Source organism: Leuciscus leuciscus, assembly GCF_965113295.1.
Source record: "Leuciscus leuciscus genome assembly, chromosome: 24".
Taxonomy (NCBI): Eukaryota; Metazoa; Chordata; class Actinopteri; order Cypriniformes; family Leuciscidae; genus Leuciscus; species Leuciscus leuciscus.
The window spans coordinates 29,382,315-29,409,815 of NC_138723.1; the positions used below are offsets into that span (position 1 = coordinate 29,382,315).

Consider the following 27,501-nt stretch of genomic DNA (forward strand, 5'->3'; position numbering starts at 1 on the left):
AAGTTGACTTAACTGTCTTGTTATATAATTGTTGGCACTGGCACTTATAAACACTAAATGGGTCAAGATTGCAATAAATAGGCTTAGTTTTGGAGCCAAATGTTGGAGTTGGAATAAATACCTCATTTTCGTTATGCATTATTTGTTTTGGTTGTTTAAAAACACACACATTTTTTTTATCCGATTACTCGATTAATCGACCGATTAAGTGCTAGATTAATCGATTACAAAAAGAATCGATAGCTGCAGCCCTAGTTTGGCTAGATAAGACTCTTATCCCTCGTCTGGGATCGTGTCGAGACTTTTAAGTGGCGATTTGAACCTTCAAACCGTTCAAGTCACTATATGGAGAAAAATCCTGGAATGTTTTCCTCAAAAACCTTCATTTCTTTTCGACTGAAGAAAGAAAGACATGAACATCTTGGATGACGTGGGGGTGAGTGAATTATCAGGAAATTTTTATTCTGATGTGAACTAATCCTTTAATGGATCATGTTCCTTTTATTTATTTATTTGCTTTATTTAATTTCTCAAATATTTATATTTTTCTAGATAAAGGAAGTCCATTGTTATGTCAGCGACTCTAATACCATACCATATACCAATACACTATGTTCAGATAGCAGGTGTTGAAAGCCAGACAGGATTTTGACGAAAGTTACACCACGCTGTCATCGAGACAACCTCCACCGTGGTCGTTCCCAGCAGACCATGACATGCTAGGTGTTTTCCAGCAGACTCACCAGCAGATGTTGGTGGATGCACCTGTGTTTTCTTTGAACCCAGACTGGGAGAATGCGGAGAAAAGTGAATCAGTCGAGGTGTTTCAGGGGACCGCAGAAGGTCACGAAGTCTTAGAGTAAAAAATAATCCTTAATGAAATATTTAGTAGCAGTAATTATCAGTCATCAACATCTCCCATGTCTCCAGTCATATAATCATCGCTTTTTCCCAAAATGAAATTCCTTCCTTGCATTATAAACGAGAGGAAGTGTTTAATGCACAGATGCATCCTGAGACCAAAAATCACGCATTATTAGAGAATATGCATGTTGGCCAAACTATGGTTAAACTGAGGTTTTCTCTTCAGGACTCGGGTGTTACATGAGCCAATGCAATATTAAAACTGTTTTTCATAACAGGTGTATGTAAATGCTGCTGAAGTGGAGATTTCGTACAAAGTGCAGGAGAAAAAAATATTTTGAGTCTTTGAAGATATGTATTGTAAATAATCCAAATCTACATATGAAAATAGAAGAAGTGTAATAAAATAAACAGTTAAATGTGTATTTAAAAAAAATAAAAAATTCTTTCCACTAGTCTGAAAGAAGACAAGTTATAGGAGCAAAATCTCAAAATTTACCAATGCCTGAAATATGTAGCATGGCTAACGTCAGACCTCGTCTCATTGAGACGTGGTCCGGGAACCACATGTTCATTTTCTCGTATTTGAGGCGTGGTTTACGAATGCCCAGAGCTGTTTATTGGGCGCTACGAATGTCTATCAAATGCGCCTGTACGTACCTCATAGCCAATCGTTTCAATTATACCAGATGACGTTAGCCTGGTTAAAACCAGACCATTCTCAGTAGTAACTGAGTTATGGTCTGGCAAAGCTCCATAGACAAATCATTTCCAAAGGGGCGTCACCAACGGACGTCGCTCAAATGCCTCTGGGTGCAGTTGGATAGACCTAAAACCAATCAGAGCGATCGTCATTGTGTAAAGCCCGCCTCAACGTTTCTGATTGGTGCCGCGATTTCTAGGCCATGGAAATGGGCTTGAATGAGCTCTTTGCCAGACTACTTCTCGAGCAAATCTGAATTTGGCGGAAGTTGTCTGGGTTTTCCCAGGCTAAGATGACGTATGTAGAGCGGCAGAAATTCGACGAGGAAGAAGACGAAATAGACTTGCGTTCTAAACTACTTAGAACACTATCTAAGGCTGCATCGAAAGGTAACTTCGCGTCTGCTGCCATGTTGGATCCATAGATATAAACAAACTGCTTCGGTGTGTCGCATAGACGTCGTCATCGTCTTGCTGCTCCCTCCCCGTTCTGTGATTGGTTCCCTTTTTGAGGGGAAAATCTGGTCCATGGTGTCCAGGCTGCCTAGCAGCGTGAATAAAGTCGCGCAAGGAAGCATGGAGAAACCCAGGGTATGAAATATCATGATTTTGGTTTAAAATCGAGATTAGGGCTGCACGATTAATCGCAATAAAACCGCACACGATTTGGCAAAGGCTGCGATTATCTTATGTGCATCTTGTCAGTGGAGTGCGGCTGATTGGTTGTAAATACTGCCCCATCTGAATACGCTCTCATGCAAACACGCTAAATATGCGCCGCCGCAGAAGTACAATAACGGCGCATCATTCCAGGAAATCCCTATCGCTGTAGCTGAATAAACAGAAGATTGAAACGCTTTGATTAAACATTACATGACTTATAAACACACGACTGCCTTATTCTGTGTAAGAAGCACATCATCTCACAGAAGGAGGAGCTCAACTGTCCTTATGAAGTGAGTTTGGAGTAAATCCATGTTATTAAATGTTGTCTGTTGTTGGACAAGAGGTTCATAAATGCTTCTCGTGTTTGGAAAGATGTTTGACGCGTGTTATTTTTTCAAATGCACGTTATAAGTGACTCAAACTCACAGTGCTTTCAGAGTGAGCAGCGTTTACAGAGCTGTACATCAATGACAAACTGCGCAGAACAAATAATCGTAGCCTTTGCGATTTTAAAACCGCGATAAGCCAAATCGATTTAAGTGCGATTACATGTAAAGTGCGATTAATCGTCCAGCCCTAATCGAGATCATGATTCTCCCAGAATTCTGAATGGACAACACAACTAAATAAAATGTAGGCCTAATGTACTAGATGTTTTGAAAAAATGTTAATTGCTGCAGTCTATTAAAAAAATGAATTCAGTAATTATATATTTTTTTATATAGTAATCATTTTGAATGAAGGATTCAATGACTCACTCATTAATACTTGTTTCATTATTCGATGAATCTGTGTTTTTGAATGGATCTCTTGAATTAATGATAAATCTGGTCTCCACCTACTGCCGTAACCATGGCATTTATACAATATTTATTTGAAAAGACTGTGTGTGAAGTGGTTTTATATACACGAGAACTTCTTTCTATGGGTCAGCGGCAGCGCCAACACAGATCTGAGATCGTATACTTGTCAAAGGTTTAACAGACAGCGCCAAATCGCTGTCAAATTAAAAAAATTATGAATCGTGCAGCTTGATTGGATCGATCATTAAGTTTCAAAAGCTTATTTAATTTGCTGTATCTATGCACACTTACTTATATTGTTAGTTGCGGCTTATCATTTGCATTCACTAAATCAGAACAGACCTGCAACCCATGAGGTTTAAAGCTGTTCTGTTTGCTGGTGTTAGTTGATCAAGTAAATCTGGCTGGTTAAGCTGGTGTTTCTAGCACAGCGTTTGCTGCATTTTTGGCACTGCTGTGTTTTACTGTATAACCAGAGTCTTTAGATGTTCGTGAGATGCTCAGATGTTTGGAAAGGGTTTGGGCCGAGGAGAAGGCTGGAGACAGCTGTTGGACAGGCAGATAGTGTGTCGACTCGACGCCCCGCGGGCTCTTCTGAGCGGGCATCAGCTTCTCCAGCCGCTGCAGCCTGATGCCTGATGCCTGATGCCTGATGCCTGCCAGAGGAGAGGCTTGTTTTCATTTTCCCAGGAATGCGCCTCAGCCCCCTGACCTGCTCGAGACAAGGCTGGGATCAGGAACGGGCAGACAGACGTGGAAACAGCAGGACGCAGGGATCAACTGTGTTTGGTGTGTCAAACTATTGGGCCAATCTCACCACAACGGGACACGTTTTACTCCAAAATCGAAATATTTTTTTAATATTGAAGTTTAATAATTTTTATGTGAATAATTTTATTTTAATTTATTTTTAAATATATTTTTAAAAAATTTGCACATGTATGTTCTCCAAATTCTTCTCATTAGGTAAGACTTTACTTGGAAGTTCATTGAATTTTTTTTTTTTTTTTTTTTTTTTACATTTTTCATGTAATATTTATTTTGTATGTATTTTATTTCAGCTTTGTTTCAATTAATGATTTTAATTTTTAATTTTGAAATAATTAACATGAACAACACTGGTTAGTGACAGATTTCATGAGATTCACTCTTAGTTTCGAGGGCCACAACTAGATTTCTCTGTGTTTGTATGAGCGTGTGTCACATGTTGGCTTCAGACAGGGTAAAAGGCCTTGTTGTCTGCATGCTGATGTTAGCCTCTAGTTTAGTAGTTTGAGTCTAAGCCGGTTTAAAGTGAGCACTGATCAGAAGAACAGTACGGCAGGAGGGGAGAACAATTTATACAGCACTCTTGGACAATCTGGAGTCCTGCCGACCTCTGGCCGACCCTGTGCTGTTAATAACAAACACACACTGGGTTATCACCATGCTTTTAAAGCATTGTCCCTATAGGGTCTTTGGCACCTGTGTTTATGATGGTGCACAAACCGTGGTCAGATTATTGATCATTAGGGCCGGAACATCATTGTTAATGATGCTGCATTGCATTAATGTTCTGTTTTGCTATAGATTATTCCAAAGAGGTCTATAAAACCTGGAGAAAGCTTGACAAGAATTTCTAAAACGTGCATGACTGCTATAGACTTACACTATATAGAACCCTAGGGTTCTCGACTCAGTTTTAAAGAACCCTTTACACCCTAGAAAGACAAATGTTTTAAACGATTGCATAATACTGTCATGTTTAACAGGTTATTTCAATTTTTTTCTAGTGATAAAGTCTGTTTACGAGCTGTGTAATTCATTTTATTCCATAAAATGATCCCACGATGGAAACCTAAAAGGTTCTATGAAGCGCCTGCAGAACCCTTTAAGGTTCTGTTTAGAACCTTTTCTTACACCATTCAAAAGTTTAGAATCATTGATTGGTTTTTTTTTTTTTAAGAAATTAATCCTATACTAAAAATCTGAAACATCAAAAGTGTTTTCTATGGAAGCTTGTTTCCGCCACTGAATAGTAAATAAATAATAATAATTGCGACTTTTTATCTCACAATTCTGACTTTTTTTCTCGCAATTGCGAGATATAAAGTCGCAATTCTGAGAAATAAAGTCGCAATTGGGAGATGTAAAGTCAGAATTGCATGATATAAAGTGGCAATTGCGTGTTATAAAGTCAGAATTGTGAGATATAAACTATTCTGAGGTAAAAAACAAAAACTAAAAAAAGTCAGTCTTTTTTCCCTTAGAATTGGACTTTATATCCATATTATTATGAGTTTATATCTCACAATTATGAGTTTATATCTCACAATTGTTTATATCTCACAATTATGAGAAAAGATGTCAGAATTGCGAGATATAAACTCACAATTATGTGTTATAAAGTCAGAATTGCGTGATATTCTGACTTTATAAGACACAATTGCGACTTTATTTCACGCAATTCTGACTTCATATCTCGCAATTCGGAGAAATAAAGTCAGAATTGCGAGATGTAAACTCGCAATTGTGAGATAAAAGTCCCAATTATCTTTTAAAATGTTTTATTTTGTGGCGGAAACAAGCTTCCATAGTTTTCAACATTGATAATAATCAGAAATGTTTCTTGAGCAGCAAATCATCAGAATGATTTCTGAAGGATCATGTGACACTGAAGACTGGAGTAATGATGCTGAAAATTCAGCTTTGATCACAGGAATAAATGACATTTTTAAAATGTATTCACACAGAAAACCGTTCATTTTACACTATTACTGGTTTTTTTTCCTTCTGTATTTTTTATCAAAGTAATGCAGCCTTGGTGAGCAGAAGAGCAGAGAGCGTTAAAAAAAACATACTGATCCCAAACTTTTCAATAATAGTGTAAATAAAAATAGATTTTATCATACTTTTTACTTAATTTCTGAACACCAAATCGGCTACACTGATGTGTAAATGTGGGAGGTCATGTGGTTTAATATTTGTTTCATGTCAGAAAGTTTAAAATAAGACATTTTTGCAGCTTGGACATTCAAGATTGTTATTATTTGACAGTTCTGGTTTGGGTTGTGACCAACATGAGCTCAGATTTGGTGCCGTCTTGATATTTTCTGGCCGTTTAGACTCAATGATAATCAATCAAGTCGCTCAAGACACTAATGGAATTAGTCTGTGTCCGGAGATCACTGAGGACTGGAGCATGACTCCATTATTATGTGTGTGGTCAGTTTACAGCTGTTATTTTTGGCCTGTTGAATGAAGTTGGAGTTGAACATGTGTTCCATATGTTACGTGTTCTGGTGCTGATCAGCATTGTGAGGTCTGTTGTCTCAGCTGAAGATGAAGATGACCACCGGCTCCATCTCTGCGCTGGTGCGGACACATTTGTCTGTTCAGAGTGACCTCCACCAAGGCTGTCATTATCTGCCATATAGACCGCGGCCAACATAAATACGCCTAACGCTGTTATCTGTGTCTGGCCCTGGATGGGGTGGAGGTAGGTTTTAACAGACTTTCCTGAAGCTTAAAAACAATTAAGCAAGTTCAAACCACACCAGGGAACTAAATGTTAAAAATGACAATCATAGTGCAAAACATTTATCACCGATTAGCATTAAGCTTTGTATCAGTAGAAACCCGGTAGTATTCTCGAATGCCCGTGTTTCCCTCCCTCATGTCCCCCTGAGACGAGAAATTTCTGTATTGTGTGCAAAAATCGTCATTTATCGTCATCAGAGGCTTTTTTGTCCAGAGGCGAGAGACTCCAGCCAGTAGGAGGAGCTCGTTCCGCATGTCTTCAACCCGCCCATAGGGGGATCTCACGATAAAACGCCGTCTCTTCAGTTTCGAGTCACTAGTAGCCTAGCTGTATCATTTCTCCCGATACTGCCCTCTGTAACCGGTAGGCGTGGCTTGGGAGTGGCCTTGTACGACAGCGAAGCAAGTGCATTCTGGGAGTTGTTGTCTTTCATCCACATGAGCCAAAAATACATTTTCTGGATTTCTCAGTCTAGAAGGCACCAACTTCTAAAATAATTTCACATTTCTACTACATAAATGACCCAATTTAAATACACATTCATCTGAAATATCCCTTTAATGTTGAAAGTGGTGTCATTGTGTGACTATTTTAAAGCAATAATGTTTTTATATTTATATATCAATAAAACATACTGTATATTATATATAAAACATGCACTATTTTCCACAAAGTAAGGCACACAGGATCAAAATTGCAACACGGATCGCATCACTGTATAATATATATGTTTTTCGGCGTTAAAGTCGCTGCTATGGTCATTTCTATGGTGTATTGGTTTTATTGTAAGGCTATTTCTATCCATTTTTTTTGTCCATCATGTGAAAATCAGAGTTCACTTCATAATGTGTGCCACACACTTGACTCGACTCATAATTGATTCCAGTTTGTTGTGAATGTGTTACTAAGATAACAACATTATATTCTAGTAAACTTAAATACACGGCACACACAGTATTGGGTTATATATTACGTTTTTTTTTTATCATTACTTTCCAGTATTGAATGAAATTTGGGTCACACTTTAGAGTAGGGTCCAATTCTCACTATTAACTAACTACACTGAAAAAAATTATTCGTTGAATTTAATAAAAAATTTGAATCGTAAGTGGTTGCATTCAATTGATTTGATCTAAATTTAAACAAATGCATCAAGTTGAACTAAAATTGATTAAGTTCAACTTAATGCATTTGTTTAAATGTAGATAAAATCAATTGAATGCAACCTCTTACGAATTTTTTTATTTTTTTATTCAACGAATATGTTTTTTCAGTGTATTAACTATGACTTTTGCCTCAATAAACTCCTAATTACTGCTTAGTTATTAAGGTAGTTGTTAAGTTTAGATATTGGGTGGATTAAGGGATGCAGAATATGATCATGCAGGATAAGACATTAATATGTGCTTTATAAGTACTAATAAACAGCCAATATCCAAGTAATTTGCATGATAATAAGCAGTTAATAGTGAGAATTGGACCCTAAACTAAAGTGTTACCAAAATTTGGAATCAACATCAACAGTGTTTGACATCCTAGATTCATGTTTTCATTGAGCTTAATTGCAGGGCGTTCTGGGATTGAAGTTGTTTTAAGGATAGGATGAAGGATATATGTGATACTGCCTTAGATTTGGCTAAAAGAAGGTATTTTGAAAGGAAGCATAATGTTTTTGACTACTTATTACATAGGCATGTAAATTATGCCTTAGGGTGCTTTCACATCTGTAGTTCGGTTCATTTGGTCCGTACCAAGGGCGAAAAATTATACTTTGTAGCATTGTTCAGGCGTTTTGGTTCCTTTTCACACCACACTGATCGCTCTGGTCCGGAACGAACCAAAATGCAGTCACGTGACGACATCCACATCACTCGTTGGCCAGATGTATCTTGAACGCATTTCCATAACTGCACTTAGATTAATTAACGTGCGGGAAAATTCCAACAGAACTCCCGGAAGTAAACAAAGAAGGAAAATCCAGCAGACAACACGACACTTTTTACTATGGATAGACGACTGCGTGTGCTGATTGTATCCCTGGTCATAGTTTATTATATAGTTTGTCTACACCACTTTAGGCAAACAATAACATTGGAGAATGAAGCGAGGATGCGGATTGAAAATAATGTTTTAATGCACTGGATGCATCGAAGGCGCATGGCAAGACACTTCAGCAGGAGGCGTGCATTAATGTTGCCAGAGCCCGTCTACGGAGAGCCTGGCCACTCCCTATTAAGTCCGAATTTTGGTTGTAGTTCCACCAGAGTTCCACTGGGGGCGATCACTGGGGGTGTTGTGTGTTTGCCTGTGTCAGCTGTGTTGTGTGTTTACCTGTGTCGGCTGTGTTGTGTGTTTACCTGTGTCGGCTGTGTTGTGTATTTACCTGTGTCAGCTGTGTTGTCGATGCCTCGAGAGAAAAGAAAGTGCAGAGCGCGAAAGCACCAGAGTGACTGAAGGATTGCCGTAAAGCAGTATCTCTGGTCGTACGATGTGTATGACGTCATTGACATTTTAAAAGACTTTTAAAGCAAATAAGTGACTCTAAAAAATCTAACACCCAGCACTGTGTAATTTCTTTGCATCTCCTTTTGAATACAATATTCAAATTACTAGACAAAAAAGGATATCCTGAGAAAAGTGGATTTTGAGGCGTATAGCGCCATAGACCTCCATTCATTCTGCACTCGTCCTGTGAGCGCCCTCATATGGAACCAGAGTGGAACTGCAACCAGTTCAGAAGCCGGAAGTTTACTGAGAGTGGAACTTCTCCCCTTATTAGACATTCTCTGATGTTGCTTAACAGTGACTCATGACTACGGCAGCTGGTTTAGTCCAAAAATGTGCAGTTCTTTGGCGATTGGTTCTGTTCGAGGTCGGATCACGTTCTCACCACAAACGAACCGCTCTAGAGTTCGTTTGAAAACATACCGCTTGTTTGGTCCGCTTTTGGTGCGCACCCGAGTGCGATTGCTGCATTCACGAACTCTAGTGCGATTCAACTGAACTAAATGAGGCAGGTGTGAAAGCACCCTTAAAGTCCCCGTGAACCGGAAGTTGCAAACGACTTTTCTCCAGTGTTGTGACGTTTTTCCAAGTGAAACGGAATATTGACCAGAGGGCAGGGTTTTACTTTAGTGCTCCTCCTCTCCATCTCTCGCTCATAAGCAGACTAACGGTTTGGTTTAAGTGTTTTCAACCCAAGCCGTCAAACTGACGTCATCAGGGAAGGAACGCCATTCCAGACCGGAAGTAACTTTTCAGATTTTGATGAAAGATTACCACGGAAAACCTTTTTTTTTTTCTTCTGTGTATTAACTTGCACGGATTAATTGTTCACCACAAGACTAGTAATATGCACTAATAAAGTAAATAGGGTCAATTTTGATTTCATGTTGACTTTAAAAGGGGACCTATACCCTTTTTCAAAGTCTACTATAAGTTTTCATGCTGATCAAAACCCATTATTTTCCTCATATTCTCCATTGTTGCGGCTCCTCTCTTCCCAGTCTGTCAGTAACGCTCTGTTTAGTTCCGGTCTCTATGAAGCCCCTCCTTCTGAAAAGCACACTGTGCTCTGATTGGTCGGCTGGAGCAGTGTGTTGTGATTGGTCGAGCGCTTTGAGTGTGTTTGGGAAATGTCCCGCCCCTTACCATAACCGCCAGTTTAACACACTACTAACTAACTCAACCAGGCCCCGCCCCTTTATTCTGTGTATTAATGATTTAAATGAGGAATATTGTGACGTGTTCGTTCCCGGAAGAAACTCAAGACTACAATGAAGGCGTTTCAGGGAGTTCGGAAACACTGACACTGATATAGAGAATAACTTTGTGCTGAGTAACTTTGCAGAGCTTTTTCATGCTCAAACAGCAACATTACACACTGAAGAAAGTTGTGTCTCTTTATGAAAGTATTTTCTTGCTTTAGAGTTTATCATAGAGCGCTGAATAAATATTTGTCTCTGTATTTCTCTGTGACGTTCAGCTGTTTTGCTTCTTAATTTAGTAAATTTGTACAAAAATTAATTTCCTTGCCACTCTCACTGTTTTCTTCCCACTGATGCGCTGCGTGTCTTCCTGTCCATTTTCGTTCCTCTCCTTCACTCATGCTGTCGTTCTAGTGCTCCGGCTCTTCCTTTTGGCCTCTCTGGAAGTAATTATCCCACTGTGCTATCCCAGAATTCCTGCAGAAGGGAAGAGGGGTGTGGCCTGTGCGTGAGATTACAGGCTGGAGTTGCTTTCTTCGCCTGCCGTTTTACTTTCTCTCCCTCTCTCTCTCTCTCTGTCTCTCTTGCTTTTTCTCTCCGTCTCCATCCCCTCCCTGTTTTTCCCTGTCGCTCTTGGGAATTCTCCAGATGTGAAGCTCTTAGGTGGCTAGTCATAAATTTCCTGAATTCTCTAAAGTCAGCAGAGAGCCACTGGTGTGTGTCTCCCAGAGGAATCGACCTCACAGCCAAAACAATGAGTGCGGCCTGATGCACAATATAACGGAATGTGATATTATTTTGCAATAAATAGCTTTAGCTCAATAAACTGTCATGAACCATTTTGACCCATATTCCATCAAGTTCTTCTTTGGAGTTATTTGAATTATTAAAATATTGAGTTATTAGACATTTATCAATGCTGTTGGCTGTGCTCACCTATCCGAGGCGTCTCTCTTGCACATTTACAATCATGACCATATCAGTTCATTAGCATTTATCAATATAAATTAAAAATATAATGCAAATATTCGAATCTAAGCCTCTTCTTGTCGACTAATGTTTAGGTGATTTCTGAACGATCATGTGACACTGAAGACTGGAGTAATGATGCTGAAAATCACAGCTTTGATCACAGGAATAAATTCAATTTTAATCATTTATTATAATTATTTTATTTGTAAAAAATATTTCACAATATTACAGTTTTTTTTTTCCTGTATTTTTTTTTATAAAATAAATGCAGCCTTGAAGAGACTTCTTTTAAAAACATAAAAAAATCTCACTGACCGCACACTTTTGAACAGTAGTGGATTACATTTCCTCAAAATAACATTTATTTGTGCATGCATGTATCGAGAACAGTTTTGGTTCCTCTCATGGTTTCCTCCTCATCTACATAAATATCTTGGAACAATACTTTGGAACAATATGTATATTGTGATAAGCACTACAAATGCATTGACAATTGAATTGAAATTTGTAGTATCAGCCATCATATCATATATCAGGCATATTTTTTTATCAGGCATATTCAGGCATCAGTTAATTTGTATTATACAGTGTTTCCCAACTTTTTTTTTTTTTTTTTTTTTTTTTTGACGGCACAGTTTTGATAAGAAAAATATCCCACGGCACACCACTAAGCACTAAAATAACCAAATTGCACAAACAGGCATTGCTTCAAATGGTATATTAAAACTGGATATATTAAAAGTAGTAATCACATTTAATGTCACACTCTAGCTTTAGTCAGGTAGGAACACAATAATAAGGTCTTATAATAGATTTTTTTTTTTTTTTATCAAACACGGTCTCATCAAAGTTGGTATTGTGGATTTATATATGGTCAGACACGTGCATGTGTCATTAATATTAACATTTAAGGAAACCAAGCTCAGATGGAGATAGGAGGTTTTTGACCAACGAATTTCAGAGATATTTTGTCCATCACTGGAACGTCCGTCAGTGCATTGCATTTTCATCAACTTACAGGTTATAAAGTTTATTGTAGCTATGCGTGCCCTCAGTTTTTCTTGTTGAATGCATTTGGACAAAATCTCATGATATAAAAAAATGAAGCGTTATGCGGTTATCGGCTTTCAAATATAAAGAATTATCGGTTATCGGTATCGGACAATGTTTTATATCGGTGCATCTCTAGAACTGACCCCAGACTTTTGAATGATAGGGTATATCGCAGAAATATCACAAAGTCATTTTTTTCTCACCAATATCATCTAACCCTATAGACTCTGCTTGGCACACAGGCTTTGGTCCAACTAATTACTTAACCTACATTCAGATATTAGTGTGCTCGGATATTTGCCCTGGTTACCTTGAAGATATCCGACTCAAAGTCACCGGGAGAGGAGAAACGGCCCCACAGACTGGGATCTACCGTTCTTTTGGCTCAGTTACAGTTAAACGAATATTCTAACTGCTGGTTTTCAACCTAATGTTATCCGCTCTATAAATACAAAAAACATTAGCCTTTATAGACATAGGGCTCTATCATACACTCGGTGCAATGCAGCGCCAGGCGCGACCAAGTGTGTTCTGCTAGTTTCAGCCTGACGCAGTTATCATTTTCACGTCCTCCGACACGTTTTTTAAATAGCAAATGCATTTGTAGTAATATGCGCCTATAGGCGGGTCCACAACGCACGTACACTTTGTCCTGTAGATGGTCTGCTCGCGCACTTTAACCTCGTGCACAAGCAGATCTGTTTCCTCGCTAGAGACGCGTTCAGTCTTTCTGCTTGCAAATTCCGCCATGTAAATAAATAGCGAATCCGCCATGGCGCGAGCGCAATTGGCTTTTAAAGGGAATGGGAAATGAGACTCTGATTGGTTTATTGCACGTTACAACCAAAACACACCCATTACTCATTAAGAGAATAGGGACAACCCTTTTAGACCATGCACTGGGCGCGCCGACCAATTTCCCCGTCGTTAAAGGTGCTCTAAGCAATGTCACACGTTTTTTAGGCCGAAACATTCTTTTTGTCACATCCAGCAAACATCTCCTCACTATCCGCTATCTGCCTGTCCCCTGAACACACTGTAAAAAAAAAAAAAACGCGTGTTATGTCTCTGTAGACAGCCCAGGCTCCACAAACGGCAACAAAAACAAACTGGCCCAGCCTGGACCACGAAACATAACAAACAGTGTTCCAGCCAATAACGACAAGAATGATTTGGGGGTGGGGGGTGGGGGGTTAGTGCGCGTGCACATGAAGGGGGGTGTGGGGAGTAGAGGAGAGAGAAGCATGAAGAAAGAAGTTAGCTAGGGGAGAGATGTCCTAGACAACGACAACGACAACGGCTAACGTTAGAATTCTATTCTCTTGAATTTTGATACGGCCGACACACGACCAAAGAGACGACGTTCCGATGAACAAATAGCAAAGAAGAGGGAAAAGGAGAAGGAACGTGCGAAGTCCCGAATTTACATTGGAAAAGTTTTCGTTTCTGTTTCAGGAAGGACCGAAGGGAGGGGGAGGGGACGGGATGAGGAGGAGGGAGGGTCGAGCTTGCCTCCGTTTTGTTTGACAACAAGAAGTGACGTCACCCAACAATCGCTTAGAGCACTTTTAAACTAGCAAAAGTGGATTCGGATACAGTCCTAAGTGCACTTGCGCTGTGCGCTTTAGACCATGCACTTAGATCATTAAAATAGGGCCCATAGTGTTTCTTGAGTAAAGAAAAACCTCTCACAGCACACTAATGTGGTTCGGAAACACTGATCTAGTATTTCTGTCATAGTGTTTGCTATGGTGACATTCTGTTCGTAGAGCCTTTCATAAGAGTTGTACATTTGAGCTTTGTGTTTTTTCCTTAGTACTCTGAAGGAGATTAAGAAGAAAGGTTTCTCCTGCGATCATTTGTGCTTAACCCTGCCAATATAATCCTAAAACCCTGCAAATCTGCTTTGCTACATGTTGAACACAACTGAACTGAGCACGAGTCAACATCTCTTTTCATGAACTGGGTCATGTTTTGTTCTTTTCGCACTCAAGTCCACTTATAATGTTAATCAAGATGCACCAAAAGCAGTTTATCACCCTTTCTCTGACATGTTTTAAACAAAAATAAAACTGTTTTTGCTGCTGTACCTTTAAGACTTTATGTAAATAACTCAAATAATAATTTTGGAGGTGGTAAGATTTTTTAAATGTTTTTGAAAAAAGTCTCTTCTACTCACCAATGCTGCTTTTATTTGATCAAACAGACAATAAAAATAGTCAAATTGTGAAATATTATTACAGTTTCAAATAAAAGTTTTATTTTTACAATTAAAAATAAAATAATTATAATAAATGATTAAACTGTAATTTATTCCTGTGATCAAAGCTGAATTTTCAGCATCATTACTCCAGTCTTCAGAGTCACATGATCCTTCAGAAATCATTCTAATATGTTGATTTGAAGAAACATTTCTTATTATCATCAATTATGAAAATAGTCTATACTTTAAGGATTTTGAAATATTTTAAATGGGTATTTAAAGCCTTCTTGCTGCATAACAGTATTACTTTATTTAAAAAAAGCTTTAATGATCTAAAATAAATCCTCTCATTTTAGATTGGATTGGATTGGATTTTTTTGTTGTTGAAAGCATTTGGAAAAAAAATCTCATGATATAAAAAAAATGAAGTGTCAGAAGCAATAAAAATATTGGATTGAAAGCCTTCTTGCTGCATAAAAGTATTAATTTATTTTTAAAAAAGCTTCCTCTAAATCCTCTAATGCATCTCTCTGATGTGTGTTCTTCCTGGTCAGTTTGGTCTGTTTGGACCGCGAGCGCTGGGCAGGGCCGTTCACGCTGCATCCGAGGGCCCGGGACTCACTAAGGCAGAGTTCATGGAGAAGGTTCGGCAAAGCAACGAGTCCTGCCAGCTGGGAGACTTCCAGACGGCCGTGAAGCTGTACGGTGAAGCTCTGCGTGCCGATCCACAGAACTGCATCCTTTACAGCAACCGCTCAGCCGCCCACCTCAAACTGGGCCAGTACCAGACCGCCCTGGACGACGCCGTCAAAGCCCGCCTCCTCAACCCTAAGTGGCCCAAGGTGAGTTTGTGGGCGGGGCTGCATATCATTAACGTTCCATAGACGCTCCGCTGTTGTTCTTCAGTCGGCATGTGCTTTATACACTGTTGTTGTATTTTCTTACTGAGAATTTTGTCTTGTTTTCCAGTACAGATTCTTTAAAGTCCCCCTGTGGTGTAAATCAAGCGTTTAATGTTGTGTATGTGTCTATGTGGTGTTTTTAATATGCTTTAAGACAAACCATGTGTAAATTCATAAGTCGACACACGACAGCATTGCTGAGTATTTCATCCTTAAAACTGCAGTGAACCAAAGACAGTCTCAAAAACACGCTTTGAAATCGCTGGTGTTTCTGACGTCACAAACTACCTTGTAACCAATCAGATCAACGTGTGATCGTCAACCAGTGGATCTCTGAGCTGAGGGAGTGAGTGGAGGCGGGGCTCATTTGCATATTCAGAACCGCGTATACTAAATGAGGCGAGGGTGTCGAGTTACATTCAAGATATTTTAAGGCATGAAGACATTTCATCAAGGAAAAAACATTTAAATATGTCATTTTGGTGATCAAAGATGAGTTTAAAGGGATACAATTATTGACTACAGGGGGACTTTAAGTCACAATGAAATTGACTTTTTCAAATTTTTGTATGGAATATTGCATTTAGTTATTATAAACGGTCATTTTTTTTTATTCATATCCCTCATAATCTTTAATCAAAATATCCTCTCTTCTCTTCTCTGATGATGAGGGCGGGGCAACCTGTCACTCACATGAGATCTACCAATGGCAAACCACAACCATTCAATCAATTCCTCACAGATAAAATCAAGCCCCGCCCACATTTGTTCTCGTTCCAGAAACCTTTTTAGTTGGATATACGATACAATACGGAATAAAAGACTATCGCAACTTCTGTTGCAGATAATTTAACTTTAATTTTTGCTTAAAATATATGCAAGTGGGGTCAGAAAAATTATCTTTATATATTTTTTCTTGTATTATGCATACTCACTTTTTACATTTTTCAAGTAAATGTATCTTGATTTAAGAATGTTTAGATATCTGTACTAGAAAACAAGACAAAAATACTTTGTTTTTTTTTGCAGTGAACTGTTTTATTCCTCATCTCAGAGAAGAAGAGATCGCCCGTGCTTTATTTGTGTGTTTGTTTCTTTAGCATTCATTGCAGGTAAAGCAAGCAGAGAGCTTGAGATTTTGCCAAATTGCCTCTTTGCTTAACGTTTCTCAGCTGTGATGTTAACAGACACTCACAGCAGAACATCACAGCGAAGTCAGCGTCTGAAAAATGATCTCAGTCGTGGCCTTGCGGCAGGAGCTCGTGTGCTCTTGGCATCGGGAAAGAGCTCGCTGTGATGGACTTACTAGCAAACAACTCCATTTCACAGGCTTATCCGTTCTACATGCGCTCTTACAGCGACAAGCATACAGTATTAAAGGAAATAATTATAGTGAGAGTTTAATTAGATGGATTCAGTGATGTAGTTGCCACAAAACACGCATGTCTGATTTTATTTACTAGCTTTATGTAACGAGTTGTGGTTCTGGATCATTACTTTTTAATTCCAGTTTTTAATTGATCACCTGTGTTTGTTACATTCTTCAGTCATTGCTGGTTAATTGGCTGATATTTGGGTGTTTTATTAGCATTGGTGAGTTAGTTTCTTCTTTTTTTTGTTATTCTTTTGTGAGCTTGAGTGCATATCGTGAAAAAATATGTTTTTGATTCATTTCAGCAATTAGAATTAGGGCGAATTATATATTATTTCCCATCATTTAAATTTTTGTGTCTTTTTGTAAGTTGTTAGATAATTTTTCAAAAGTTTGGGGTCACTGTTTTTTAAAATAAAATAATACTTTTATTCAGCGAGGACGCATTTGATTAAAGTCACATCAAAGACATTTCTAATGATTTCTATTTCAAATAAATGCTCTTTTTTTACTTTCTATTCATCATAGAATCCTAAAAAAAGTCAAGGCTTTCCACAAAAATCTGAATCAGCACAACTGTTTTCAACATTGATAATCATAAATGTTTCTTGAGCATCAAATCATCATATTAGAATGATTTCTGAAGGATCATGTGACACTGAAGACTGGAGTAATGATGCTGAAAATTCAGCTTTGATCACAGGAATAAAATACATTTTACAATATATTCACATAGATATTTCAAATTGTAATAACATTCTACAATATTACCGTTTTTTACTGTATTAATGATCAAATAAATGCAGCTTTGGTGAGCAGAAGAGAATATCTCACCGACCCCAGACTTTTGAACGTGGATTAAGTGGAAGTGTATGTAGTGGTTTAAGTCCTGATGTCTCATACTGGTATTGGATGTGTGTAGCCCAATGGTTCGGTTTTGCTAATACAAAAACGTTGCAGCTTCAATCTTAAGCAGGTTTGACATAGTAACTGTAGAGTTGTTGAAATCCTCCTCATATCTGATGACCCTTTCTTAAAGGGTAACTCTCGCCAAAATTGAACCTAGGCTCTTTTAGTTAATCTACCCGAGTCAAACTTTCGTGTAAAAGCATAATTAGAATGGAAACGCCACTTTTAAGATTGACCGTATTTTCGTTTTAGGTCAAAATGCCTTTTGAATGGGAGTGAATGGGGCACTTCTATGATAGCATCAAAATCGCTATCTTTAAAACACTAAGAAGGCTCGACACATCATGAAACTGTGCTGGAAGTATCACCAGCGGCTCTACACATGAACTCCAGCATTGACTACATTGTTTGTGTGCAGAAAGTTTACTATAAGAAAGGTTTTGTACGACTCACTTTATCAGTTTGTGTTTCCGGTGGCTGGAATTTTGTCAGTCCAAAGTAGTCGATCTCCGAATGCAACGTAACATGAGGAGAGTAAAGATGGAAAGCTCCTAAAGCTTGTTTCCATATAAATTGACATTTCCTCATATGGAGTCGGTTCATTACGTTGCATTCGGAGATCGACTACTTTTGACTGACAAAATTCCAGCCACCGGAAACACAAACTGATAAAGTGAGTCGTACAAAACCTTTCTTATAGTAAACTTTCTGCACACAAACAATGTAGTCAATGCTGGAGTTCATGTGTAGAGCCTCTGGTGATACTTCCAGCAAAGTTTCATGTTGTGTCGAGCCTTCTAAGTGTTTTAAAAATAGTGATTTTGATGCTATCATAGAAGTGCCCCATTCACTCCCATTCAAAAGGCAATTTGACCTAAAACGAAAATACGGTCAATCTTAAAATAGGCGTTTCCATTCTAATTATGCTTTTACACGAAAGTTTGACTCGGGTAGATTAACAAAAAGAGCCCAGGTTCAATTTTGGCGCGAGTTACCCTTTAAGTTTGTGCTGCAAAAAATTGTGTATAAGTTGCTTTTTATGAAAAGTAATGTTTAAAATATCCCTTTGTTGAGCTGGACGGCCCACACATATGTATGCAATCTAAACCGCTCTAGTCGTAAGTATTTTGTAATCATGCAGACATGAGAATACTGAGCATATTGAAATTATCCTTTTTCTCATTCATAAACTGTGGAAGCCGAGAGTAAAAGGCTTTTGCTCAGGCTTGAGTGGTACATCGGTTTGGTCTCGCTCTGACCACACAAAATCCTCTCCTCCCCGGCCCAAAGCACATGTGGCAAAACCCAAACGTTAACCTCGGCATGCACAGATGCCCGTCTTCTGCGCGCTGACTTTTCATTGGCTGTGCGGAGACAGAAAGGCGGGACTTTCTCGTTTGGCTCAGAGAAGAGAACAGAACTATGGGTTCCTTTTTACTAAACCAAAATGTGTGAAATTGTTTTCTTTATGATCAGCTTTCTGAGAGACGGGCGAGTGTTTGAACTAACCAGCGCCACAAGTGCCGAGCTCGGGTCCGAGATCTCTCTCCGAGGAAGGTTTGTGGGAACGAGCGGGCCGTATCGCAGAGACCCGTTCTTCCTTTTGGAACAGAATGGGAGGAAGTTGTGGGTGTGGGGCCGAGCTGATGTTTTGTTGTGGAAATCCTGAAGGAGTTCGCCAGCAAGCTTGAGCTGCGAGGACAATAACAGCAGAAATCCACAGACTTCACAGGCCTGAAACGCTGCAGTTTTGCCCCTTTACTCGTTTGCAGAGCTTTTCTGCCAAATCAAGTCTCATAAAAACGCAAATAAACAAACAAATATGAAGTTATGACTTTCCCTAGAAGGAAAAAAAATTCTTATAGTTTCTCTTTCAGGGACTTAATGGAGTATAAACTTTGTCTCAGATGCTTCTTTAAAAAAAAAAAATCTAACAATCTACATTGTTCATATAGAGTAAAATGTTTTGCTATACAAAGATTTCTATTTCGCATACATGCTGTTCTTTTAAACTTTCTATTCATCAAATAATCCTTAAAAAAAAAATGTATCAAGGTTTTCACAAAAATATGAACTGTTGATAATAATCATAAATGATTCTTGAGCATCAAATCATCATTATTAGAATGATTTCTGAAGGATCATGTGACACTGAAGACTGGAGTAATGATGCTGAAAATTCAGCTTTGATCACAGGAATAAATTACACTTTACTGTATATTCACATGGAAAATAGTTCTTTTAAATTGTAATAATATTTCACAATATTACTGTTTTTACTGTATTTTTTGCACAATAAATGAAGCCTTGATGAGCAGGAGAGACTTCTTTCAAAAACATAAACTCTTTTACCGAGCCCAAACATTTTAATGTTAGTTTATGCAATTTTATAGTCAGTTTTATATAATCCATGCAAAAACCAAAGTCTGATTGATGAATTATAAGCCTTTGTCTCGATAATTAAGTCTTGATCAAATTTGTTGAGAAAAGTTTTATAGGTAAAATTGAGATCTCTGACTTTTGATAGCAGAATTTGTTTTATTAGTAAATCTAAGAACAGATTGAAACCCTAAAGAGGAATCTGATACACGGGAGACTTTGGCAGAATCATAATTTGCTCTCTATTTAATCTCATCGCTGTCTAGGTTAGACAATATAGATATCAAGGAGATTTTTTTCAGTGTGTTTGAAGACTGCACATATTTGTGCACTTCAGACATTTAAAAACATCTGAACGACACTGCGTTAGATATAAAATGTCAAAGCATGTGTCGTATTTTAAAGTGAGACACTTTACAAGAACGAAATTGATGTGTGTATGGTTTGAAATGGAAAACAAAAACAACAGATGTAGTGTTGAAAATGAAGATTAAAAGTATCGCGGCACCAGTTGATTAAGTCATTGAGCAAAAAATAAAGACAATCAGAACAGATTTTTCCGCGTTTGTGCGCAGATCCAGACACTTGATCTATTGAAAGGCATTCAGATGTTTTCAAGTGTTTGCTTTTGTAATCTGTAATAATTCTGGGCTTGTGTTTACAGCTCCGAATCTCTCTTATATGTAAGGAAAAGAGACATAATAGACATTAAAATGTCCCTTTTTGTGAGGAAACTTGTTCAATGAGCCAGTCCTTCACACCTGACAGCCATGCAACAGAATGATAAACTGTTTGTAAGTCCTTGTGTTGATGTTTTTGCTCTCCGTCACACACTCACACACACTCAACCCTTTCTGAGAGGCCACGGCGGGTGATGAATGTGAAGAGAAGGCAAATGAACGCAGACGAGTGTCGCTTCATCAGCGTTCTCCTGCCAGAGCTCGAGGACGCGGAAAGACTTGAGACATCAGTGTTTTTATCTGTATTTGTGTGTCGTTTCAAGTGTTTGTGCTTGCGGAGATGCAGATTCAGTGTTTTGAGTTTACCTCTCATGATAAGATGATATGGTGGCAGAGCTCGGCGGGAATGACTATAACAACTCTATATTCATATTTTTCAGCCTTGTAAATTAATACGGTTACACTTTATTTTAAGGTGTGATTGTTACAGTGTAATGATATATATAAGTACTGCGTAATATTAAGCAACTGCATGCACTTACTATAGGGTTAGGGTAGGATTAGGATTTGGTTGAGGGTTAGTTGCATGTAATTTTGCATAATTTACTGTTATTACTATGGTAAGTACATGTAACATGTAACAAGGACACTGTAAAATAAAGTGTTACCATTAATACGTATATAATAATTGTTATATACATATATACATAATTATATACACACACATATTATATATATATATATATATATATAATATATATAATATGTATGTATATATAATTATGTATATAGTATTATATTGTATTCAATTATATTCAATATTAATTTAGTGTATATATATTATATTTATATTATATTTTAAATTATATTATATTTATTTTATTATATAATTAATAACATTTTATTATTACTGTTATATTTAATAATATTTTGTCATACATCTTTTTAATCTTCAGTGAATAATAATAATAACAAGGATATTTAATACTTTTTTCAATAAATTATTTACTAGGCATCAATATAACAGTAGTTAGTAATAAATAGCAATATATTCCTGCATTATATTTTTACTTGAACATTTCCAGTCATGCAAATTACTAAATGAACATTTGAGTGATGAAGCGAATGTATCGTTGAAACCCATTAATTGAAAGAATTGATTCGTGGCAATGAATCATAATGGCCTATTGGTGAAATCTTCAGGAAAAATTGGCCAAATAAAAAAACTCAAAATATTAGTACATTTTGTATTAGCAACAAATTAATGTTGAAAATGTGTTAATACATAGTAGTGGCCAAAAGTGACTTCCGGCCTCGGAAAATTGACAACTTCAATCCTTTATTTAAATATTACAAAAAATTTGTTATAGATTTTGTAAGCATATTGCGCAGTTGTGCTTGAAGTCTATTGTTTTATTTGTGATAATAATTCAATGAAACATGACAAATTGTGACGCATCATTTTTGATCAGCTGTCATACAAAGAAATTAAAATGAACAAGAGAGAACCAATGAAATATTAATAACGGATTATGTTGTAGTCAGTATGAGCTTTTTATTTTTCTATGCATGTTTTTGCATGGTAAAATAAAACCTGTAGCTGTTTTTTTGCCACATAAATACCTTAACCAATTGCAGTGTTTTGTTCTTCCCTCATATTTAAATAATTTAAATAAAAAAAAAAAAGTTCCTCATATTTTTGATGATTGAATCAAACTCATAGGGTCGTTAAAAACAAATCCCTTCTGGCCACTGCTGTATATTTCACATATTGCCCAGGCTCAGTCCCCGAGTGCTCGTCTGGTAATGGCCTGCCGGAGCGCAGCGCAGTGGAGTGAAGATTCATGGAGGTGACGTGCAGGACAGGGTCACAGCAATACTCCTGCTGGTTCATCCCGGCGGGGTCGCGAGCTGAGGTCACCTTTAATTAAAGCTCAATAACTGCGGTCGCTCTGAGAAGGCTATTTACTTCTGTCAGCGCCGCCGCCTCCTCCTCCTCCTCCCAGCCTCGCATAGATGTCCATGTTGGCACAACAACCGTGTTCTGCCCCTTTAGAGGGCCCATGGGAAGGAGAAAACTGTGGGAGCAGCGCTGTGCCTCCAAACATGTGCGCCAGCGACACAAAAACAGCCTTGCAGTCGCTCGCCGTTGTTTTTAGCCTTTATCCTTTTAAATGGCAGCTTTTTTATCTCTTTGTCATTTAGATGGAGCGTTTCGGGCTGAAAGCGATTTTCTGAGAGGGACGTCTAGACAAATTTTTTTCCCGCATTCCCCGCGAGTTATCCCTTTGAATAGCTTTTATAAAAAAATAAAAAAAACTCCCAGGCGCTGTTTCATTCTGCTTGGTTGCTAGGCTGTAGTTTTCGAGCTCTTAAACCTGCAGGTACGCGAACACTGCGAAAGTCTCACACCTGGCTGATGCTCCGGGGGGGGGAGGGGGGCGCGGGCGCTGCGACTTCAAAGCGCCGATAATTCATGCAGATTCGCCCTGTCTGTCTTTATTTCTTAAATCTGATTCCGTCCGTTCCCTTCGCGGGACTGGCGCTGATCAAAGACAGACGGCGTGGACCGTGTTGTTCAAACACAGACTGAGGGATTATGCATGAACTGGTGTATGAATGCAAATTCGAAGCATGCAATGACTTGCAATTTTAAGATCAATGCGCAGCGGGATGACGCCGCTCACCTGTTTTTAAGCTCTGAGGGATCTTGTAAGGATGCTTTGATAAATAAGTCATGCAATGCTAGTTCAGATGCTGGCTGGGCGAGACATCTGATATCAGCGATCGCACCACAATATCATATACAATTTGGGAATATTGTGTATATCGTGATCATGTTAAAAGTTTCAGCCAGTTTTACTCCCCTTTTTTGTCTTACGACTGTGACGGCTGATAGACGCTGCTTTCAAAGGCAGTTTTGAGATGCACCGATCGTGGTTTTTCATGGCCGGTTTCGATCTTAATGCATTTTTGTTGTTGTTTATTTGCTTTCCTACAGGCCACTGGAAATATCTGTAGCCATTTGAAATTAGAGGCATCTACTGCATTTTAATCACTAGCCAAACAAAGATGCTTCGCACATGAAGCAAGAGCAGTTGTTTTTTTATTTAAATTAGATTGTATCAAGATTTAAAGCAAAAACTGCATAGTCTGACTTCAGATTTGTGAAATGATGCTACATTAAACACACCTGCACAAAACAAAAACAGCAAACGGACTGAATGAAAAATCAAATACACGCTCTGTCAGTAGGTGGCGCTTAGGGAACAGCAGTCTGTAAAAGGACTGTAAAAAAAAAAGCACGATGTGTCTCCACTTCTTTCCACTGTAGAAAAATGAAGTCATTGTTGTAGAAGAAATGGCTGTTGACATCTTGTGCCATTTACGTTGTTTGGAGCCCGAGTTTGCGCAGTAGTGATACGAGCGATGGAGCCACACAGCTGTCAATCATGACGTTACACCCCGTTACACCCATGATGTTTAGAACTGTGTAAAATGACTGAAACCATCTTTGAAGTGTAATTAGATTTTTTAGTATGGCTCGCATCCCATTCGATTATGTGGAGAGGGTGGGGTTTATGACCTATACTGCAGCCAGCCACCAGGGGGCGATCAATGTCTTCACATTTCAGGATGTGTGCAGCAAACTTAGGGTGCATCCGAAATCGCGTACTTCCCTACTATATAGTAGGCGTAAAAATAGTACTCAGTACTCATAAAACAGTAGGCAAAAAGTACCCGGATGAACTACTACTTCCTCTGGCGAGATTCTGAAGTGTGAATACGAAGGACACTTTACTATCCCATGATGCCTCAGGAGAGGATTTGTGAATGGCACTGAAACAATGCAACTGATGCTGGTAGGTCACATGATAATGACAACATGGCAAATGCAGTACGTTCAGATTACATTTATATTACACACAAACTATATAGAAATACTTTTTTTAGCGTCTGTGAAGTAATTTTTTAAAAAAAATTCTGTATTATGTCTATTTGTATTATATTGGTTATGTTGTGTGTGTTAAGTGCAGTGCTATGGAAAAGAATTTCCCTCTGGGTACAATAAAGTTAAAAGTTAAAAAGTTAAATGACTTGTTCAAAATAAGTACTCATAGTATGAGAGTAAGTACTCAAGAGAATAAGTCATTTTAATAAGTAATAAGTACTCAAGAAAGTATGCGATTTCGGACACAGCCTTTCTATTTACATCATGTTTAACAGCGTTGAGCATTGTAGCCAATCACAGACATGTCCTTTGAGCGCCGAATGCAATGACCAATCAGATGTGTTTCAATTAGTCAGTGATGCTTCCACTGACTGGTGCTCAAAACGCTGGAGGTTTCGTTCAGCTTATACTCACTTAAAAGTCTGATACTGTACGTCAAAGTCGATCTGTGCATTAAGTGCAAACAAATAGACCTGCATTTGACATAACTAAGATTAATAAATGCTTCAGAAGTATTTGTCATTGTTAGTTTTTGAACCTTATTGTAAAGTTTTACCAAAGTATTTGGAAAAATATAGATCTTTAGTTATATCGTCCAGGCCTATAATGTTAAGCAAACATAGAAGTTATTTTATAGCTGTTAAAGTGAGTTCTTAGTGTTTAAAAACCTCCTGAATCATGGTAAAATCTCTGTAATGTATGGCTTTTTATAAATACTAGCTAGTCTAGGGCTTTCTGCTTCAGCGCTTCAATCGAAAATCATCATGTCGTGAAACTCAAGAAGTTGTCTGGTCTTTTATATGAAGGAAATTCCATTCGGGTCACAGTATTAGCGTGAACAGAACGAACATGTCTTGTGTTTTGAATTCGAAGTGCCTTATGCACTCGAAATGTCCCTCTCGAAAGTCTTGATTCGTTGTTGTGAGTCTGGGAAGATCTTTAGACCTTCTCTTCTCCACTCTTGATGCAAAAGCAACAGACCACAGGGCCGTTTTCCCATGATGCACTGCTCGAGCTTCTCTTGACGTCTCTGGCACCCTGTTCTTATAAAGCAATATTCAGACCACACCGTAATCTTCTCCTCAGGGAAGCGCGTTGAAAAGTGGGCTCCACGTTAATGACACGCAAGCATGACATTTGCTGCATTAGAAACACACGACCTCAAATCTCCAGAGATCTAGTTATGATATACAGTGGGCCATTTAAATTCAGGTCATACTGAAGAGGGATGTGCAAAACATATTTTAGAAACTAGTCGCTAAATTGACTGGCTTATCTTAAAGGGGTGGTATAATTCCCCTTTCACAAGATGTAAAATAAGTCTCTGATGTCCCCAGAGTGTGTATGTGAAGTTTTAGCTCAAAATACCCCACAGATATTTTTATATAACATGTTAAAATTGTCACTTTTTGAGGGTGAGTAAAAACGCACCATTCTGTGTCTGTTCCTTTAAATGCAAATGAGCTGCTGCTCCCGGCACAGAGGGCGGAGCTTCAAGAGTTTGTGTCCTTTTACCTCACACAGACATGCACTGAAAATTTCAAAAACTTTTAGCCTTTTCTGTTCAGACCGGAGTCAGACAATGATGGAGAGACTCAAGAAGAAGTGACAACATGCAGAAGCAACAGGACATTTCTGAATGGTTAGTTGATGAGTTTATGAAGCTTATGTGTAGTTATCTTCTAGTCACTGATTAGCATATTCTGTCTTGATAATCTATAAATCGTGTTCCGGGGGCGGGTCACTAACCCAGGAGGAATGTGGTGTAGTCTCTACCAGCCGTTTGTTGTAATCCTTAAAAAGTGATTTCTATAAAAGCAAATCTCTCCCTTTGCTTTGAACTTTGAGCGTTGTAACTTTGCATATGTTGTTTATGCTCAAACAGCAACATTACACACTAAAGGCACGAATCTGAAGATATATACAGTAGATGCTAAGAACAGACCTTCAGATGATTGACCGTGGTGGGATTAATCATTGCATTAAAGGAGAACTCCAGTCAATTTTAACATTGAGCTAATTTTTTTGTAAATTTGGAGTGCTGTCAGTACAGAGAACAACGACAAAAACCGGTGTTGCCTACACCGTGTTATCCTCTTTTTAAAATTTGCACCCTGTTGACTTCAATGGGGCACGTTTTAAATCTGCTTTTAGCCTCTAAACATCCTTGATGTGTCATTACAAGTGCCCAGCCATTGTGAGGGATTCCTTCAGAGTGAACGCGGTGAATCTGACTGCAGTAGATATGAAAGATATGAATACCTGTATTTTCTTCCTGTTTTCGGTCGAAGTCCACAGTAGTCGATTGTCGAGTTCACGCGCGTGATCATAGATACTAAACCTATGCGCGTGAACTCGACAATCGACTACTGTGGACTTCGACCGAAAACAGGAAGAAAATACAGGTATGTGCGCTGGCTGAATTAACTTCATTTTTATTCATATCTTTCATATCTACTGCAGTCAGATTCACCGCGTTCACTCTGAAGGAATCCCTCACAATGGCTGTGCACTTGTAATGACACATCAAGGATGTTAAGAGGCTAAAAGCAGATTTAAAACATGCCCCATTGAAGTCAACAGGGTGCACATTTTAAAAAGAGGATAACACGGTGTAGGCAACACCGGTTTTTGGTCTTTGTTCTCTGTACTGACAGCACTCCAAATTTACAAAAAAATGAGCTCAATGTTAAAATTGACCGGAGTTCTCCTTTAAGCCACATTGTGATTTTTGGCTTTAAGTATTAAATAAATATTTAATATTTTTTAATACTGTAATTTTATTATTACAGAAAGGCCATGTCATTACCATGAAAA

At 38.2% G+C, this 27,501-nt stretch overlaps 1 protein-coding gene across 2 annotated transcripts in view; it reads left to right on the forward strand.

Annotated features, from left to right (window-relative positions):
* The window catches only part of ttc28 (tetratricopeptide repeat domain 28), a 327,199-nt gene that overhangs the window by 3,877 nt on the left and 295,821 nt on the right, over positions 1-27,501 (forward strand). For both annotated transcript variants that reach the window (XM_082158597.1, XM_082158598.1), the window contains exon 2: positions 15,045-15,332. In XM_082158597.1, the coding sequence (XP_082014723.1) occupies positions 15,045-15,332 (288 nt within the window). The remainder of the gene's footprint in view (positions 1-15,044; positions 15,333-27,501) is intronic.